Raw genomic sequence first — 21,982 nt, 5'->3', positions numbered from 1 at the left:
TAAGCATCAACTGGAAGTAATATAACAAGGAATATTGATTAAATTTTTGTAGTACTTATGAAGCTTAAGGGCACACAAACAAAAAGAATAGGAGAATGAAATGAAGGAATTAGTGAGGCAGGAGATTTTATCAGACCTAAAGGAAAACAGGAAACAAGACCAGAAAATTAGACAAGAACAAATTAATACAGGATTATAGACACCTGAGTATAATAGAGACATAAAGGCACAACCTAGCAAATTTTGGCATGTAGATCCTTATTGCAGCTTTCCTAATAATCACATTATACCTTCAACAAATACAGATCTGCCTTTTACACTCTGTTTAATAAGACTGCACTAGCTTTTCAAAGCACAGAACATGGAAACTTACTAAGAACAAGAATTAGCCAAAAAGCTGCTGCTTCTTCCTCTCATCATTCTGATATTTTAGTAGCAGAACAAAACTAAACTAGCAGGTGACTGGCTCAAAACACAAGAATTCATTCTTCAACACAGCATATTACCCAGCTCTGGCACTCCTTGCTCCAAGATGTAGAGGATGCTGAAAGTTTTTGTGGTTACCAAAGTCACCTGGAGAACTTAACAGAAGGAAAATCCATTGAAAGCTATGAAATACAAAACCCGCTGCTTCTGGCTATTGCTAACCTCCAGCTGTTGGACCCTGAGCGACTGCGCCTAGGAAGTATCGCTCCATGCTTTTCTTCTTCTTACACTGTTCCCTAGGGCATCTGCTCCTGATCACTGTCAAAGATGGGACAGTGGTCTAGAGGATCCAGAGTGCCAGCACAGCCATTCTCATGCTCTCATCAGGTAGGTGTGAGCCATTTGTAGTTTTCAGGGACTCTCTTTTCCTCCCTGTAAAATAGGCCTGGTGGTTCTTTGGCAGGATACCAAGAAGCTCAGAGATAACACTTTGTCTTCACAAAGCACCTTCAGTGCCAGGATCTGAAGTAGGTGCTGTGAACGTGAAGCAAAAAGTATCACATGACAGTCTTCCTGGGCAAGCCAACGCAAGCCAGTAATGGAGCACTTCTACAGGGACAGACTTGTCATCACAAATGTGTTCACTTCTTACTTGCAGCGACAAGCAGTACCTAGGGTTTAATGCAGTCTTCTTCAAAGTGGTCACTCTAGCCTTTTTTACTTTTGGTAGTTTGTAAATATACAGCTACTTTTACACCTTTTTTTTTCTATATATGTTATTTATAATACACATGTATAACTGGACTGTTATTATGAAGTGGTTTTATTAAATCCATTGGCAGTTTTCTTATATTTATCCATTCTGTTACCAAGTGTACTGCTAAGATTGCACTGGGTAAACACCAGTAAGGGAGCAGTCGAGGGGTTCTGTAAAATTAGCATTCAGTCGGGGCTTTCAGGCTTCCCCACATTACATTTGAATTTAGAAAAAAACTTACTGCACACTTGTCAAATCCAGGCTCGAATCTCAACCCTAATGTCTAACTACAGTAAGCATTGGAGGATAATACTAGCAAAGAAACATTTCCTAAACTTTATGTAATCATTTGGAATTCAGGAAGGATCGATTAGTATTCAGGAGATGTGACTGCTCAATATTTATACCCATAGAGACTTGGCAGAAGCAAATAATGGTACATAAAGCTGATGCTTGTCTTAATTAAATGCAGTATAATAGGTGTTGGGGATTTTTTTTCTTAGTGAAGAGAGCAGTTTAGCAATGACCAGATATAACTCATTCTGAAGTTCAGAGTTTAAAACTAATCAATATGTATTTATAATAAGGGAGGGACTGAATAGAATTTATTATTAGCTGACAGCTGACTAATAGATAAAACCAGGATTTATTTAAGTATGTTTTTCCACATACTAATTTCTGACAAAATATTTGCCCCTTTGGATTCTTGATTATTTTTTGCTGTACTAACAGTATTTCATAGACTTTTTGAAATTAACGTCTTGCCTGCAGATAGGCTGGGAATGAAACCAGAGAATGTAGAATAAGACATCTAGCTAGACGATCCTTTCACTGTGACAAACTTATTAATAGTAACATTTCCTAATTTTATAATTAGGAATCCTTAATGGCAAGTGATATTTTAAAATGCTCCTTTAAAGTATACAATGTACATACATGATGATGAACCGGTGTTGACTGGCAGACAGTGCAAGGATGACAGGCACAATTCCATCACACCTACAGCCCAAGCTTGTCTCAGATGTCACAGGAAAAAGTTTTGAGAGGGAATATGAAGAAGGTGGATAAATAGATCTGGCATATTAAGCATGAGAGGCAGAGCGGAGAAAGCAGAAAAGTACTTGGTCTGGAAAGGTGGCGAGTGGGAAACAGAGATGGCATTGCAGGCAAGTCAGAAGCAAGAGATGACTTTGTGATGCTGAATGACTGATGATAGATGAGGAAGAAACAGCTACAAGACCTTGAAAGCAAACACAATTTATGTCTGAAGTAGCAGGGAAAAGGGAAGATGCAAAAAGATAGGGAAGCTATGAGCTAGGAAGGCCATCTTGGCAGCACCATTTGCCAAGGCCAAAGGAAGAAATGCTATGGTAATTGAGATGTAATATGATGAGGCAATGTGATATTTGTTAATATTTAATCTAGTAAGCAATGGCTCCTGTGCATATCCCATGGAAGTCAGTGAGAACACATGTCCAGGATTAGCTATATAATATTAGTTTGGGATTAATTATATTAGAAATAGACAAATTTAAAGGTGAAGATCACTGTCTTTTGGAAGAACTCATCTTTGGGTATAATGGAGACTTTGTTTCTTGAAATCTGAAATCAAGATGACCACTTCTTTATATTATCATACAGCTCAATCAAAAGTTATAGACTTGATGTCCAACTGCTGGATGGAGATCTATGGTTTGCATTGGACAGAAGGCTGAAGGAGGTAATAATGATGATTACTTGGGTGCTTTCTTGTTCCCAAATCAGTAACAGTAAGTTTCATGGGCAAGAAGTTTAAATTTATCATGAGTCTCCTAATTTCACAGTTTTTACAAACTTTTCTCCATTTGTCAAGTTTGAATTTGATAACTTCTATCGTGAGCAGTTGTCAGCAATCTGACATAGTCTCTTGCTGCTGCATGTCCCACATTGCCTTGGAAACTAGGGATAAATCTCTTACTAACTATGATGAGGGCCAGGAGAACAGTTAAATAGCCAGTCTGCTCCTGGAACATTTAACTCTTCTCTGGGTCTCAAGCAAAGCAGCCGGGCTACTCCACTCTGCCACTAGAAGAGCTATTCCACTTTTCTACTTTAATCCTCTGGGAAAGTAAAGCAAATGAATACGGGCGAAACCTCATTTCAGAATCGTCTCATGAGGGACGTTCTCCTTTCATGGAGCCAGCATTGCCCAACAGAGAAATCAACCCTCTTGTCTCTAATTCTGCTTCTGACTCCATTACTGACTATGGAGCTTTGAAGTCTCTTAAATGATATCTCAGCTACCCTATCCAATAAGTGAAAACAATAGTTACCTATCTTTTTAAACAGTGGTGAAATACAGAGTATTAAAGATACCATGTAAGGTACAACCAAATTGAAACAATGTTGTTTGAAATATCTACAGATACCATAACAAAGACCATTGTTAAAAGGAATCTGATTTAAAGTATCTGTATTAGGTTTTGAGAAAATGTGATCCTTTCCCTTACAAATTACTCAACATGAAAGCAGTTCCTTGCTGTATTTTCATATTAGGATCTAAAACTTTGCAAAAAAATTGAAAATTCACTTATTGAGAAGCTATTTTTAGAAGTAAATTTTAGCATTTTAGCATTTTAGCACATGCAGTGTGCTAAATCCACAAAGTGGATTTTCTTGTGCCCTGTTCTTTTATTTCTCTGCTTTTTCTGATTACTCTATAGAGAAAGAAAAGCAAAGACACATTCCCTTCATTTTTCCTGTCAAAAGCCGTAGCAAAGCCAAACAATTAAAAATCAGTCCTTAAATTTCTTACAGATGCTAAATGATGATGTATGGAGTGACGACTTTGATAAACAACCATTTTCTCAGAACACTTTTTCAGTGAGCTGACAGGTTTTAGTCCAGCCTCCCATGTAGATTCCACGCATCGTGTAGTCAGTATGAAAGTAAGTAGGACAGTGTCTATCTTACAGGTATCTATATTAATGAAATCTCCAATCAATTATTTTTGTGAAAAAACCCCCACATAATATAAAAGGAATAAAATACAAATGCTATAAGTTATAAGGTATAGTTAAGAATTAAACCAATATTTTAAATAACTAAATCTTTAATCATTCATCTCAGCCCTCGGTGTAGGAGTCATCAATGATAAAATTCTTGCAGGAATTCCAGAAGTAGCCTTCTATTTCATGGCTGATTGAGTTTTTTGAATAAACTTCACTAAATTATAGAGGAAATTTAATAAACACTGTTGATTTGTCCTGGTTTTATTTCACCAAATGCAATGGATGTTACAAATACATCTCTCGTGTAACTGTCGAGTACAATAGCATTATCTGAGGCATGAATTTGATCCAATCTGATCATTACTGGTTTATGTTGTCTGCTTGTCTGACAGCTGCAAGCAATGGAGAAAAAGATTAACCATCTTCAGCAAGTACTTTTTCTTTTCATGTTGTTTTTTTCTAAAATGCATATTTCAGAAGGTTTTGAAATAACAATAGGATTAGATGCTTGAGAGAAAATTAGGTCATATATTTGTTAGATACAAATCTTGCAAGTAATTAGAAACATGGGTATCAAGCAATATTTGTATTCTGTACTGCTGCTTTTGTGTGGAGACAGTGGGGATTTCAGAATAATCCAATCAGTGTGCTCTGCACTTTTTCCCTCTCTAATATGTTTACAGAATACTCTAACAGCTCCTGTAAGGGGGAAAAATTACCTGCACATAACCCACATTTACATGTGTCTCTACTTTTGGAATACTTTTACAATTTCTGTCCCATTTTTAACATACATTTTTGGTGTTTAAGGTACAAGTTTGAATGTATTATATATGTAACAGAGGAAATATGGGATTATACAGAATTTTTTTAGCTGCTGTTGGCAGAAGAGTTTAACATCAGCGGTTGCTTTTGTTAGCCAATTTCCCAGCATCGCATCGGAATAAATGGCTATATATTAAGGTATAGATAAATGAATTAATATCCTTAATCTTGGAGCCAGTAAGACCACCATATAGTTTTAATTTGAACATGCGCTTAAATGCTTCACTGAATGAGGAACATGCTAAAGGAATATAATGGCTAAATTCACTTTGCAGTTGTAACAGACAACTTGTTAAGTACTTTTTATACCAGAATGTACAGACTAAAACCAAAACTGCTTCTCATGTGTTTCTAGTTAAAAACACACATTGCAGAGGCTCTTACCTGAAAGTTTATATATGGGTGACTGTCAGCCAGTTACTGGAGATGCACTGTACGTTATGCCAAATTCCCTCTTTCTCTTATCCCTTTGCTGCTTGTGCAGGATTGGACACTGGAAGAGAAACAAAAGCAATGGCTTTCTCTGAGGGAGTTAAAACAGAGAGGTGAAATACTGTAAAGAAACTATGAAAAGAAATAGCAGGAGAATTAAACAGGAGGCCAGGGGGAAAGAAAGAATGTGCAAGAGTGATGGGAGAAGAGTGGCAGAGAAGCAGATATCTGGGCAGAGCAGGAGCCAGGAGAGGTTGATGAAAACGAGGGACAGCAGTGATGTGGATCAGAGGAATAGAGAGACACTGGAGGGCTTGAGAATAGGAAATGAGTCAAGAAAACAGGGGGAAAAGGCCAGGAAGGAAAGAGAAACCGTGGAACTGTGACCAAAGCCAAGCCAGAGGTGGAGAGGGAGGAAATAGAAGCAAACAGGAAAGAAACAATGAAGGAAAATTCAGAAAGAAGCTTTATGACCCAGCTTTGGACACAGCTGTGATCATGAATTGGGAGGCAGAAGGGGACTGGGCAGAAACACTTTCCCAAGCTTGTGGCTTAGAGTGTGTACCAATGACTTCTGCTGGCAGGAAAGGGGAGGGGGGGTGGAAACAACAACCCCTTAGGCTCTGGCAAAGCTGCTACCAAGATTGGATGAACCTCTTAGAGCTGGGGTTCCTTGTATTGTTCTGGTCCTCTGCAGAGCCATCGAGTGTGGGACAAGCTGAAAGAGTAAGCCCCCAAACAGTCCATGTGGCTTGCAAAAGTTTAATCTACACATGGCCATCCTCCTAAGGATATTTTAAAACTTCTTTACAAGATTAGTCAAAGATTAATGAGGAAAATCCTACATTTAAACATCATCTGGAGATGGGTACTGGGAGGGTTTGACGTGTATTATAAACATATTGCACAGCACCTCTGCTTGCCAGGTGAAGGAAAGTCTCATCTCAAGAAAGAGAAAGACTTCAACATCAGAATGGGGAATGCCACTGCAACAGCATCTTTCCTCTCTCCCAACACCAAAAATTGTAGTAGAGACCAGTGAACTGCTCAGGACAAGACAGACAACGCTATCCAGTCTTTCACTGGGGGAAAACCCACAGCCTAAGCCAAATAAATGATACCAGACTGTTCTTCAAGCCCAGTCTGAGCAGGGTGGATGAGTGGTAGTGTGAGAATGTCCTTTCCTCTTGTCTAAGTCCATCTCTTCTGAGAGACATTTGGCTTTAGAGAATGGAGTCACCAGCAAGGTTGAAGAGGACAGGTATCAGACTCACATCCCCTGAAGTGCTGGAAAACCACCCTGCACACTGAAAATACTCTTTCAGAGAGGAACATTGCTATGAGGTTACTGTGGAAGCAGTGTCATCTAGACTGGACACTGTCCAGTCTGGCCAGCTCTCACCTGTGTTTCTTCCTCCCTTTCTGTAGATAAAACTACCAGAGATAAGCCAGGGAGTAAAGAGGGAACAAAGCAATTAAGAACATTCCTGTTAAAAACTCACTAGGCATACTGTAAAATTCAGAGATCATTGTGCCCCTCAAAAACACAGCAGAGAGACGCAGACACTTAAAAGAGCTTTCAATTACTTACGTGCCTCTGGCTCCCTTTCAGGATGCCATGGAACTGGAAACAGCCGTGGTAAATGTATTTTCTCTGCATTTGCCTTTCTTGACAAAATAGCTCCAATATTTTGATCTCAAGAATAATCAGCTCTTTTGTGTTTCCTTTTCAACTAACTGCAGACTTTTGCAAGTTAAAAATTAATGACAACTTCTCCTCCTTTTTTTTTTTTTTAACAAAAACCTTCTGTGCTTTTTTCGGGGGGGGGGGGGGGGAATTCCAACAACCTTTAAGTTTTAGTCTAAATGGCATTCAAACCACTCTTTCTCCCTCCTTCTGCAGTAACACACAAAATGAATTCCACCACAACAAAACAACCCAGCTCGTGGAAACCATTATTTTGAAGATGAAACATTGTGTTGTGTCCTTTACCACTATTATGGGCAGTCAGTCTGTTAGAACATATTGGGCGATTATAGGCTAGTCTTTTCAGAGAAAGCCATGGGTTTCAAGTTAGCAGTAACCATCTATCAATTCTTGAGATTATGCCATGATTTACTGTCACAGCATCATGTATTCTCTGATTTTCTGCCTCCTGTGAAACATTGTGCTTTCCTTTTCTATTGATGTATCAACTATAATAGTTACAAGCAGCTACAGAAAAATCAATAGCGAACTTTCGTTACTGTGCACATAAGGAGTACCATGCTGTGAGAGCACCTTGCTGTTAAATAGTCACCAGCAGTAAGGTACACTATAAATATCTGTTATTTTGGTCTAAATGAAGAATGTCTGAATTTGAAACAACAAATATCTAGGATTTTTGACACCACTGGATTCTATGTCAAGTTTTTCCAAGATGTGATTTTTTTTTTTTTTCCAGGTGTCAGGCTTGATTTGTATTTTCTGTGCTGGGATCTGTGTAATTTTTTTTAAACCTGAAGCTGACAGGGAATTAATATCAAATAAAGTATTGCTGGGCTGTACTTAACAGTAAGCTCATTAGGCTTGGTTGGACAGAAGTGGTAAGAATTGTGTTAATCTTTGTTGAACTAGTCTATATCTTACTAGTCCAAGTAAGATGCCTTTGATTAAGGTGAACAGACCAATAATCTTTGTGCTAAACACACAGATAGAATAGAGGTGAAAGAGGTACTACAGTGTTACCGCAGACTCAGAGGTACTCCTAGGATTGTGCATTAGGAGAAGGACTGAGTTGCTTTTTGACACACAGTTTGGAAAAAATAGTAAAATTTTTGGTTTAAATATACTTATTTGCCTCTGGGAACACATTAACTTCCAATTAGTGAATGTAAATGAGGAAAGGCAAGAACAACAGTAAAGATGTGAGTGTATTGCCTTGAACATGTCCAGGCCATTTGGCATTTCAGGCCATTTCTCCAGCAATTGGGTAGGAGTCCCTGCAGGGCAGGAGGACAGTTCTGCTGCAGGAGTTAGTGCTTACTTTGGTATTTTGAGACTATGGTAAATTACAGCTATAAATGCACTGTTTGTTGCTGAATACCTTAGATTGGAAAGCCTATGCATTTCCATGAAACTAAAGCACAAGGATGCACATGTGTACTTACATGAATTGTATCCTGCCAAATGCACATCCCACTGCCTGCCGTGGTCGCAAGGTTACAGGAAAGCACTATTTCTTGGCCTCGACATAACTTTCAGGAAAATTAACTTTTAAAGTAAGAAATCCAAATTGCTTTTACAATTTTCATAGTACTAACTCATATAACTTTTACCATATTTTTCCATTCAAAAGAGCAATTCACAGTCCCATCTGTAAAAAAATACCTACGGGTGGGGAAACATCTCTGCTTTGAAGAATACAGTGAGATCTAGCTAGAACCAATGTTAATCCAACGAGTATTGATTTAGGTGGAGCTGGATCTAGAATTAAAAATCCTTCCAGATCCTAAGCAATAAATGCAAAATCCACAGTTTAATTCAATAAAGCATCGAGGGACTCCGCAGAGCATCTCCAGGACCCTGAGGGCACGTACATCACCGGTGGAGCAAGATTGGCCAGGGCAGGAAAAGCGCAAACCTCAGTTTGCAGGAGGCTGAGCTCCCTTGTGTTCCTGAGCCCCGCTGCAGACCGGCACAACAGACACTATGCAGTGCCAGAGGCATGCTTGCTTCCTTCATCTGGCATGTGGCATCCAGGGACCAAAAAGTACCTCTGCCCTTGTGCAGGGAACGTGAGCTTTTTGGCACCGTGTTAGGGGCAGCTTCGGCCAGAGGCTAATGGGGATCTGGAGCCCCTTAATTCATACTCCTCACGTTAAACCTATGACTATGTTGTCTACGGAAACATCTCATCCATATCTGACCAAACATTCGAGTGTGAGCTGAGCAGTGAGCACAAATCTGGAGTTTACCTAACTTATTTCTGCTGTTCCTTACTGAGCAATCGAAATGTTCAAAATCTGCTGAGGTACGACCTTATCTGAGAGCCTCCAGTCCATTCTTATCAGGGCTTCTTGTCAAGAAATCAGAGGTAGCTGAGAAATAAAACTCTCTTCTAAGAGCCTCATATTTGAAATGCAGGTGTGAGAGTATTTCGTCTATTCCACACTTCTCTATCCTATATGTTTAACTGATGAGTGACCATGTTGCCTGAGGGACGTTCAGGTGGGCTTTTCTTTAGCTTTCATATTTGTATGTTTAAAAGTGTAAGCAATGAGGATGAAGAACAGTGGTATATACATCAAAGTCTCTGGGAAAAGAGTCTAAAGCCTGACACACACCTGGATGCCACTCCAGTGTTTCCTGTGTGCCAGCACTGACACTTGCAGAGTGCCAGTGTAGTTACAGATGTCCCTGTTTGGGCTTCTATCACTCCTGTTTGCCAAACCACTTCCACAGCTAAGCGGAGACATATGCCACAGTAAAAAATGAAATATGCAACTTCCACTCAGATCAGTAGGCAATGTCAGAAACAATACGCTTTTAAACACTGCAGCAGAAAATTACTTACCTCCATTGTGTTTACTGTCCATGAAAGCAAGACTAAGAGTACAGGAGAACATACGTGTTTCTTTTTTCCACCACCTAGCAGGAGGCCCGGCAGCCTGGGCCAAGCCAGGGCGATAGGGGGACAGGGCAGGACCCCTGTCTCAGGGCCACCAACTCTGCTGTCACTCAGTGAGGAGCACCAGTGCATGGTGCACTGCATTTAAGCAAATTCATGGGCTGTTGCAGTCAGATGTGGTAACGATCTGATGACTGGTACACTCACATATATGATGGGACCAAACTCATTGGCGCTTTTCATCTAAGCCAGCGAATTTTTTGTCAATGCTAATCTGATAAGGAATTGAAACAGCATCTAAGAGACAACGGCTTCAATGTACCATCGATGGTCTCGTGAGCTGTACATAGTAAATACATAGTAAATAACTGTAACTGCCCAAAGTAGAGTCTAGCTTTTCTAAATAATAATAGTAAAATTCCAGTGTTTGGCTAATAGGAGTCACCTACTTGTTTCTACTGTAGTTCTACCATAGTGCTTTCCACACTAAGCAATTAAATGAACGCTTTATATTATTTCAACACAATTATATGAGAAAATAGTTCTTTTACTGATTTCCACTTCCCATATCTTACACAGGCAGAGGTGACTATCTTTTTCACATTCTTTCTAAACTAGAATCAGCTTCCACTGATACACCTTAGTTCAGTGAAAAAAACTCTGTTAGCACAAATATGGCCACATAAAACTAGTAAAATCATGACCTCAAAAGTCTCAAAAAAGAGGAAAAATAGGGTTTTGAAATCAATATGTCTGAAAGATGATTGGTTGATTGTTTCACACTAGGCCTACTCTCAAAATAGTGCAAAAGTCTTAAAACTCTGAATTATCTGTCAATTACATTGACAGGAAGTCATAGTAGAGTATTGTACCTCTTAGACCAGCATATCACTAAAACACCTTTGCTTAACTATATTTCCTTCTTTTAAAGAGAATATATTGTAATAATTTTTACTCCTGTGGGATTTTGGATCTAAACAAAAGGATAAAGACAAACAAAATTTACCAAGTAATAAAAACGTGGTATGAAGATCTACCCTTATCTGGAAACCACTATAATGATATAACTGGCTAGTCTAATATTTTTAACCAAGTTCAAAAAAAGTTTGAAATATAATAATTAAATGCAAATACAGTCCTGATCCCAAAGACTAGAAGAATGCCTTTAAGCTAGTATTTATAACAAGAGCTATTCGACTGAGCTCTCTTGTAAATTTTATCATACCTGAGGCAGTTTTCCTCAGTCGATTAGCTGGAAAGCTGAACATATCCTGAGGCAAACCAGACATCTAGTACAGGCTAAATTCAACTACTGGAGCTTAAATTTGGCTTAATATATCCCCACTTGGATCTGCCTGGTTAATTCTCTTTCATATGATAACGTTGGTTTATTCATAGTCTGGACTTGCCACCTGAACAAACTGTACCTCATATCTTATTCTAATGGAATAAGAAAACTTTGCAAAACCCACAAAAAGTTCCTGACTGAAAATCAAATGCAAATTTGGGATTAAAAACTGTTTTGTAAAGTGACTACAAGATTAGTACAGAGAAATTTTTTCTCCCTAAGGAGTACTGCTTTTTATGATCATGCATTTTTTATACTCTGCAGAGACAGATGGGCTTTATAAAAGGATACAGCCTGCTACTCAAAAGGGTTTCAGTGGCAACTGCACTTCTGTGTTTTAACCTCAGTAGGAATTTATATTTGATATTTTTCCAGAAAATATTTATTTTTCTTCTTTTAGGACTATATCACCCCTTGGTGTAGTTCCAGCTGCAGAAATACCTCTGAGATTCATCTAGTCCATTATTCCTATTTTAAACAGTACTTTAGTAGGAGAGGGATAGAAAGGGATAGGACAGATAATGTGCAAGCTTCTCATGAGTGCAATAAATCCAATCATTCAGAAAAGTTGCAAATGTCTAAGCAAAAGCAGAGCAAATATTTTCTAGATAAAAGCAAATCTTTCCAAAATTTTCATTCCTTTTTTTCTAAACAATCAGTTTCTTCTCAGCTAAATAGATGGTTTCTCGCTGCTTTCTACATTATACCATACTATCTATTGTTGCAAGTTGCATATACCGCCCTTTCTGCCTTAGTTCATAACTTCGAGGATTTTGTATGATGTCCCTATCACCACTCCTAGGAACTTCATAAATATTTATGACATCTTAAACTATTCACACCCTACAAATTGTAGACGTTTACAGCCAGCTCCCTTAAAACCCAACAATCCTGTATTGTTCATGTGCTATTGAAGATTAAAATGATGTTTCAGAAAATAACTTTGGAAAACCATTTGGTTCAATAAATTTAGTATTTACTCTAATTTTTTAAACTCTTATCAGAAACCTAGTTTCTGCTTTTATCAAATGTGATACTGTCTTCTAGTAACTGTAAGTGTGATATAAGCTAGTACTATGGCTGTAGATTTGTCTGCATTTAAGCATATATATATATTTTTAAGCCTGCTGATATCATGATAATTAATGTACTAATTTTCTTATCTATACTTATTCCAACTGAATATTCAGAAAACAAACATTTCTAGCCCAGACATATAACGTGAACCTGGGATTAGATGAGGAGTTAGGAAAAATTAGTTTTGACTCATATTCTTTCTCAGTTTGTCTGTGAGAACTTTGCTAAACCACTTCTGCACCAGTTTATCAAAGCGTGCTGGCATACAGATATGACCATGGCTCCACAGGATAGTGGTTGCACAATTTTTTTCCTGGAAAAAAGAGACTTAGATTGAGACTTTTTTCCTAGGATCGATCTGTCATTTACGTTAAGTGGTCACTATGTCAAATATACAAACAAACCTGGAACCAGAAATCCATGTCAGCCCAGGCAGGTTGCCTCAACACCAGCCTACAAAGGCAGGCTAAAAATTTGGGCTTAAATCATGTAGGGTTATTTTTTTCAGTGCAGCAGCAGAGCTTCAACCCAAAGGCTGGAGCACACCTTCACTGAGAACAGCCTGTAGCTAGCAATAGCTTAGACCACACTCTGGCATGGTGGGAAACCCCAGTTGTTTGGGAATTTCCTTGAAGACACAACAGAGCAAGTGCTCTTCAAATTCCTGTTCCTCTGTCCTGTCTTCAAAGAAAGCAGCAGCTACTCTCTTATGTGGAACCTAATCCTATCAGTGAACACTAAGCATGGGTTAAAATACCTACAGCATAAGCCTTCAGGCAATAGACAGGCTGCCCTCCAGTCCCAGATGAGCAAGAGACAAGCAACACTTCACATTGCTCACCCAAAGCAGGAGCATGTCTGGGACATCAGCAGGGGCATAACTCCAAGCATGGAGGAAGCTTTAGAAAGTGGAAGAAAGTCAGGCGGTACTGGAGTTTAGGCATGGCTAAGGTGAAGCACCAGCGGTGGAACCACTGCTTGGGACTTGGTGCCTGTGGTCTGTCCCAGCATCTTCTGGGCTGGGCCACAGTTTCATCAACCAGCTATCCCAACTGGGTCTCCACACCCCTGGCTGTGTGGCTGTACCTGGCCGTGCTTTTCCCTCATGAGTCTCAGTGAGAAATACTAGACTTCATTTAAGGGTGTAGCTGGCTGTGGACATGGAGCCAGGGCTTGTGAGCAGCTCTTCCTCCAAAGAGGCCTGGCAGGATCTTGTTTTGCTGTGTTTCAGTGACCACTGAATCACGTATGCCTCATTTGCAAGTAAGAAGGATGTTGGTTCCTGGGGTGCCAGGATGAGAAGCGGGTGGAGATTTTGTTTGTTTGTTTAACTTTCGAGTCAGTAAATTCAGCCTGAGCTGTTGCAAGTCATGCTGGTTTATTTTCCTGAGTGATAACTCAGTAATTACACCAGTCAAAGATTGAAGAGATCAGATTAAGCTTTGACCTTTGTCTTTACTGGGACTGCAAGGAAGGAAACAACTGAAATTTAGTAAAATAATTTCACAGTTGCACAAGGAGAAGAATCCAGCTCGTTTCCCCATATCTCCCTTTCCGTTGCAGAGCTAACAGTAGCAAAAGCTATTATAAAATTCTCCACGAAAGTCAATAAGCATAGCTCTTAATAGACATCAGGATATTATATTCTGAGTAAGAACCTGTAATTTTAAAATCTTTTTAGAATAGAAAAGTATGCTTCAATACTTTAAATAACACTAGAAAGAAGCCTACCACTATAAAACAACACCAAAATACGTTTTACTTGGGTCTGAGTTGTTCTGAAACAAACCAAAGGTCCATTAAGATTGAATACTGAGGGGAAGAAATAGGGTTCAGACTAAGAATTACAGCCTGTTCTCTCATAAGCATCTTATTTTTGCTTTAAAACATATACCATTTAGCCCAGTACTTAGGTGTGAATGAAATACATTGCTATAGAAGAATTGAATCAAGATTTTCAAAACAAAGCGCCCATTATCTGATGCTATGTTCAACTGAAAATGAAAATTACTTTATGACCCTAATAAACAGTCAGAGTTCGATCATTGCACTGTTACAGGTAGCTTAACCACTGCCAAAAAACAATCCTTCTAAATACAGGAAAAGTTTTCTACGCATTCAGTTTGGACTTGGGAGTCTCAAGAAAATAAAAGTGGTTTCTGTTGTTACAATGTAAAGGTTTTTCAAGGTTTGGAAAGTGCTAAATATAGTGCCTTACCACTGATTAACAAACACATCTATCAAAAATTGTTTCCCTGACTTCTAAGTAAATAATATTCAGCACAACCCTACTGTAATAAAACTGAGGGGAATTTTGCAGTAAGGAGCTTATCTTTACCATAAATCTTCCTTCATTATAGCATTTTGTCTGTCAAGAAGGCTTAGCTATAGAACGGCATACATCTGCCTTCGTGACAGATGTGCTATATGGAACCACTGTTGTTGCCATTAGTTTCGATGGAGGAGAATTGTGGGTAATTTTCAGAGATTGGCTCTTTATCAACCATTACTACTCTTTCCCTCAAAAAAATTTCTATCACATGTCAAAATCTACCCATGTGTTAAGTCCTGTAACCCAGAGGGTTTGCAAGGCTAGCAGAAAGTGGGCAAAGAAACTAGGAAAAAGCTGTGTTTAAATAGAGGAAGGTTTGGTAACGTCACCTCTGTCCTGGGTAATCTCTCTTCTTTGAACTATTCTGGGGGAAAAACCTGCATCAGAATTAACATATTCCATCTTCAAGGTCAAATGGGAATTGGCCTCACACCAGAGCCCCTGACAGAAACCCTGACTTCAGGCTGAGGAGGCAAGTTGTATCTTTCCCCGATAAAACAGGGTATTTCTAAGTGGAGGCAATGCTGCTCATCAGGCCATGCAGTCTGGCTGGGAAGAACAGACAAACCTCTCAGAGGATGAGCCTGAAGGCCATCCTAGCCCAAAATACCGTCACTAGAGTTTGGAAGACATCATATTTTACCTACATATTTAACAGTCATTCCAAAGAGCGACTGAGCTTTGGGACCAGCTGGGTTAATAAAGTCCTTAAATGATGGGGCTTGTCAGCCCATTCAGGGTGAGGAAGCTCAACCCTGGACTGGTATCGACTCCTATTGCCTTGAGTATCTGTAAGACTGTTTCCAGCCTTATGAAAGTGAAAAATTTCTCCCCATGGAGAAGCCTAAACACAATCTTATTTCATCCTTGCAACACCAGGACTTGCAATGGTGCAAAATGCAGAGAGGCAGCCGAGCTGCATGTGCTCACACCTCTTCGTCGCTTCATGTAGAAAGAGTATCTGATAAAAGATGCGAGCAGTAAAATTTAACTGGCTTCCTTTGGGAAATATTTACGCTGCTCCTAAGGAGTTACTATTTTTCAAATTTAAATCTCTCATTCTGTTTCATTTTTCTTTTCAGAATTCCCAGACCAAGGGAAACTCTCTACAGATTAGTAGACCACCAGATCTTCAGTATTTCATGTTTGGAATAAGAGAGGGAGAAAATCTCTCTGAAACCTAACTATTTCCCCCCTCTAAAGACCAGACCCATTTTTGGGGAAAATATGCAAAAGTGCTCTCCTCAGGCTGAATGTAGTATGCAGTTTCAGCTTAATGCACAGCTTTATAGCAGATGTAGAAAATAATCAAAATGGGGGGATTTCTGGGAATACTGGCAGACCTTTACTGTGACTGCAGAGCAGATCCTGACACACTATAATACTGTTTTTGTCTTAATCGTCAAAAGTAAGCTACAGAGAACAAAAATTCTTTGTTTGACAGAAAAGCAATTGCTATTTCTTGTAAAACATATAATATATTCCAGAAGACCTAAGGGTTTACTTTCCAATAAGGATAGAAAAAGATGTGCGCCCCACTGTGAGCTCACAGTAAGGCTGTTTCATGTAAAAAGTTGGTAATTAGTCCCTGAGTGAATAAAGTAGAAGAGATAAGAGACTGATACTTACTGTAGCAACACAAAACACTTTTTCTAGCTGCTAGGATTTAAAGGGTGTGTGGGTGGGAGAGGGGGGACCTATTCCTACTCATTTAATTTACAAGCATCTAAACCTCGGAAAATGATTTCTTGCATTAAGCTTAAACATGTGTACTTTAAATTGTTACTAACCGATGTAAAGATTGATAAGAGACCTTCTAATTCTAAAAAGCAGACGGGAACAAAGAATTATATGAAAGCATAAAAGACTGTTGTGCTGTACACATCAGTAGCAGCTTTCACTCTTGTTGTACACCACTGCCTTCAGCAGACTTACACCAGCACTGCTTGATGTTTCACCAAGTTCAGTCATTAGCATTCAAAGGATCTTTATCAAAAAGGAAATACTTGGAAAACTAAATCACGTAGCTTTAGCCAGAGTTATATAATAAATACTGAGAACAAAAACAAACCCAAAGCACAGGAAAACCATCTACTTACAACCCAAAGTTATTATTTAATAACATTTGTATCACTATCAGCTAAATACAAAGTACCAGAAGTGAAAACTGTACAGCATTTCTTTTTCTACCTGCAGAACTTGGAGCTACTAGAAATAACTTAGTATTCACATATTTGTTGTTACTCATCTTTATCAGAGCTAGAGTTTCTGATTCTCTCTCAAAAATAACTATGTAATTTATATTGCAAACTGCGTTTGGCAAACTTCTGTTTTAACAGCATACAAAACATCACAAGAGCTTTACGCAGTGGTCTCAGCACATATACTTCGACTTCTCTCTCTCTGTTCATTTTGTCTTGTTTGCTTTACTGCAGCATTTATTGTTAACCTACATGAGGTGCAAGCACTTATCACAAGTCATATCCAAAAATCTTGGTTACTTCATGGAGACTCACTCCAAAATACATAACTGGTCATCAGGTTACCTCTATATCCCCACTACTGTGATTGCAGTCCTGGAGAGATCTACACACAGATTAATTGTGTAATGATGTCCTAAACTGCAACCATTTGGACTACAAGTCTCTGATTCAGTATAGAAACAAGTCAGAAAATTTCTACATGTTTTCACTGGTTAACTAATAACATCTTGTTTACAAGCACTGAGCCTGACTACAAATATCAAGAATTTGTGTAGAGGAAGTACATTAAAAGTATATCCTCAGGCTGGATACGGTATAGAAGACCCAGAACTACTTTTTATTTACTGTTAGTGTTAATTGGACTTGTTTTTACATCTGACTTCAGGGCTTATGTTGCCACATATGAGTATTTAAAGAACTATCCACTGAGATGAGAAAAAAAAAACAACACAGACCTTCTTCCTCTGTAGTTCTGCAACTTCCATGCAATTCAGCCAGGCTACGCAGGTGATGAGCGTATAGGACCACTTATACAATGCACAGGTACACCTACTGCCAGAAGCTACCAATCCTCTATATGCGGGTAATATAGATAAAATACCATGCCTCCTTTTGACTTGGAGTACGATACCAATACAGCTGAAGACAGAATGCATCCCTATAAAACATTCATTGAATTCACCACTTTTGCAGGAAAACACAGAAAATTTGCAGTTCTCAGATTTTGTTTCTTCTTGATCTTTGTAAAAATTGATTTTGTGATGTTGCCAATAAATATATATTCCATGCAGTAACATTTAGACAGAGAGCAAAAATGAGAATGAACCTGGTTTTCCAAGAAGTCAGCACAATTTAATCTTACAGTATGATTCACAACAGACTGCAACAGAAAGATGCCCTTTGAATTTAAAGGGGGTTGAATCAGCTAACAGTTTCTAAAACTTCCTCATGTTCAAAGTTATTTTTAACAGGGGAAAAAGTTAAAAATACTGATTCTGAAATCATTATACATTTTGTCGTGCTGTTTAACACAGTTTACTCTCCAGCATAGGCCCTGTTTTCTGTGGGAATTTCTTATGTTCTAACACTTCATTCATGATTGCATTTTGCATCTGAAAGCAACCTATTTAAAATAATTGTAATAGTTGATACTGTTCCTTTCTTAATTTTATAAAAATATGCTTAGAACACCCAATTTTTAAATCAGGTTACACTGGCTACAAAATACCTTGGGATTTTTATGTAGGTACGTAAAATAATAAACAGCTACATTTTGTGTGAGAAATTGTCCAGTGTAATACATGAAAACATGATTATCCAAAGATCTCCAGAGATACTGGCAAAAAGACTTTGGATAAATGAGTTTGAATAGCTAAGGGACCAGGCATAGCAGCTTTGAAGTTTCCAGTTCTCCTCACTCTGGATAATGCAAAGGTCAGACAATTCTTGTGGGACAGCCGTCAATTTAAGTATTGCTAGTGAGTTCCCTAAGCCAGCTAGCAAAATTTGGACAGAGGTCATGTCCCCAGTTCCCAAACAAGCAGCACAAATCCGGGAGCCACTTGCTTCATTTCCACAGTGAAACTGGGACAGGAAAGAGGCAAGCAGTAACAACCACAGCAGGAAACACTTGCCCTAGCTCATGCAAGAGTAAACCTGGAGCACAGGCGGCAGCCAGCACACCCCAGAACGGCTCCTGCCCAAAGCCTGGAGCTCAGGCCCTGGAGGCTGTGCGTGCTGCCCTGGGCTGCCATTGGGATCCTTGGCATCCTTCCTATCCTCTCATCCTGAAGAAAATATTTGCTGCCTCCCACCATTTCCCTTGTGTTCCACCACACAGATATGTGCAGGAACCAATATTTGCTCTATTTAAAGCACTTCTAGGAAAAGATGCAGTAAGACCCAATTTACACAGCCCCCCAGGCTGGTCCCCCAATCCATCAGCAATGCGTGTTCCTGTTTTGCAAAGGAAAACACTCATTTCCCCTCCAATCAAAGGCTGGCATTTACAATGAACCAAATTCTGCCAAATTCCGCCAAATTCCCCAACTCCTGTGCTCCAAGAACATCCAAGGAAGAGCAGATTTGTCTTTATTCAAAGTGAATTAGCAGCATAGTTATCCTCAGTAGCACCGTGCTTTAGCATTACAAGAAACTGTGGTACAGTACTCTACTGATGCTATAAATGATCAAACACCAACCAAAACAAGTTCTCCTGGCAAAAGCACTTTGATCACTCTTTCTGCAGTATAGCAGCACTGTAATTTGCCAGCTTTAGAATAGCTTCTGCATTCTCCAGACATGTTGAAAGACGATGCCATCGGAGTAATTTTTACACAGGGAAGCAAATAATGAGGAGTTAATACACTGGCATTTATTTCTGACCAGCATTTCCAGAGCTTGAACTTGCTGTATAGGAACTGAAGATAATCAAACAGAGGCAGAGTGAACAAACTGTACCTGCCTTGCTGATGTAAATGCTCCTGTTATCCAATACCAAAAAAGAAAAATCAGTGTTGGATTTCAGAAACCATGTTCAGCTTAAAGGGCACCATTCTTATCTGATATTCCACCCAAAGGACAATGATTTCATTTTATAAAGATCATTAGTCAGTGAAATATATATTTTAGAGAGTTTCTAGTAGGGAAGATTATTTTGGCACTCACTGGAGTGTACCAGATGGTTCATTAACACAGGCTAGACAAGTCAAAGGCTTTCAGAATCATTTAGAAAATGTCAAACAGAAACAAGAACCCTGTCACTTTTTATTAGAATTAACTACATCATACCCTGGACACAGATTTCACCTTGGGTCAGAAAAATTAATACAGAATTATATGAATTGGGTAACATACTAGGTTAAAGATAGGGCTTCCTCTTGGGACTCATTTGCTAGCAATATATTATGGTCTTCTACTTTAGGAATCCTCAACCTTTCTTTTTGTAAGCTATGAAAAGAGCTGACCTTGCTCAGACTCCATTGGTGTCTAATTGATTTGAGGTATATGCAGAATTTCAACAAGACACTCCGCTAAAGCTCTTTTGTGATCATTTTCCCAGGAAAGTTGGCAAAAGGGTTCACTGAATATTCAGCAGCTTATAAAGTATGCTTTTGTCAGGAGGAAAAAAAAACCAACCCCATCCATTTAGCGAAACACTGCCTTCGTAAACAGGAATTAAAATGCAACTCAATTGTTGTTACTTTTTTTGTTTATTATCATTCAGATGTCAAAAATCTTGAGAACTTCCAGCTTGTGGAAGGTGTTCAGGAACAAGTGAATGCTGCTCTGCTGGACTACACAATGTGTAATTACCCACAGCAAACAGACAAATTTGGGCAGCTTCTCCTGCGACTACCAGAAATCCGGGCCATCAGTATGCAGGCTGAAGAATACCTCTATTACAAACACCTGAACGGGGATGTGCCGTGTAATAACCTTCTCATTGAAATGCTGCATGCAAAGAGAGCATAAATTATACCCATTAGAGCTTCTGCTTTCAAGGAAAAAAAAAATATTCTGAACTGCTCCAAGCAACGCTAATTAAAATGTGGTTTTAAGACTTTGCAAAATGGTATAATAATCAAATACTAATAGTAAATAAGTGATGTATCAGGGTATTTGTATTGCAAACTGTGAATCATATGCTACACATCCCCAAAGGAATCTATATAGGACTTTATACTGGAGTGAAGTGAGTTTACCCAGTGGATACTATCACCAATGTCACCATGAAAGAGGACAGAATTATTCTTGTATATTTAACTCTGCTGACTGCCAATATGAAGAAACCTGGGAGAAAAAACCTGATCCGTATTATCGAGCTAAGATAGTGATGAATTTGAGTGCGCTAAATTCCTTCACTGCATAGCAGGACTTCGAAACCAGTTCTAATAGATGCAAAACTGCATCTATAGCATCTTCTGTCACCCTTACGAGGACCCAACACTTACTTCTTCTGCGATAAATGATGTGGCATCCATTCAACAATCTGTGAGAGAGAGCTGGCGTAGGCCATGTGCTATGTAGTATTGCCACCAAATCCCAAGAGGCTGGTTTTGACTGTCGGTCTCTCAGGCCTGCAAATTGCTAATATGAAGAATCTGTTATCCAGTTAGCTTGGCATTCTTACTATGTTCTGAAGTTTGTTTTGTCACGTGTTCATGTTGTTCTATCAGGCAGTATCCCTCTTCCACTGCTGTTATCGGATAGCTATTAAATAGCTAAAATAAATATTCCAAAACAAATTAGCCAATTCAATGATATATTTAACTAGTGCAGTGGCTAAAATATGGCTCTGCTATATATTCACGGCCATTTCCAAATAAAGGAAGTGGAGATATTTTAGCCATCACAAACAAGACCAAAAAAAAAAAAGGGGGGGGGGGGTGACAAAAAAAAGAAAAGTTTTTCAGGACACCAAATCCTGATGTTAAAAAACTAAAAAGAAAATTAAAAAAAAAATGCATTTAGGGATGCAAGAATAGACAAAAGAATTGTATGACCTGATGATGCCATGGAGCTTATTAAGAAATGATCTTTAAAATTGCCAGTAATTAAGAAACTTAAATTTCAACTCAAACATTCAATATCTGATGAAACTTCTTCTTTTTAAAGTTAGGTAATACACATCTTCTACGCAAAGAAAGAAGAGTGATACTGCTATGTCTATGTAGGCCAAAGTCTGCTGCAGAACAAATAT

General features: G+C 38.8%; 1 protein-coding gene across 3 annotated transcripts in view; it reads left to right on the top strand.

Annotated features, from left to right (window-relative positions):
* NR5A2 (nuclear receptor subfamily 5 group A member 2) overlaps positions 1–21,662 on the top strand; it is an 86,732-nt gene extending 65,070 nt beyond the window's left edge. For all 3 annotated transcript variants that reach the window (XM_075038861.1, XM_075038859.1, XM_075038862.1), the window contains one exon: positions 20,507–21,662. In XM_075038861.1, the coding sequence (XP_074894962.1) occupies positions 20,507–20,754 (248 nt within the window). In that variant the 3' untranslated portion in view covers positions 20,755–21,662. The remainder of the gene's footprint in view (positions 1–20,506) is intronic.
* Positions 21,663–21,982: the final 320 nt, after the last annotated feature.

Source organism: Buteo buteo, chromosome 10 (assembly GCF_964188355.1).
Source record: "Buteo buteo chromosome 10, bButBut1.hap1.1, whole genome shotgun sequence".
NCBI classification, from domain to species: Eukaryota; Metazoa; Chordata; class Aves; order Accipitriformes; family Accipitridae; genus Buteo; species Buteo buteo.
This window is presented reverse-complemented; position numbering and strand designations above follow the sequence as displayed.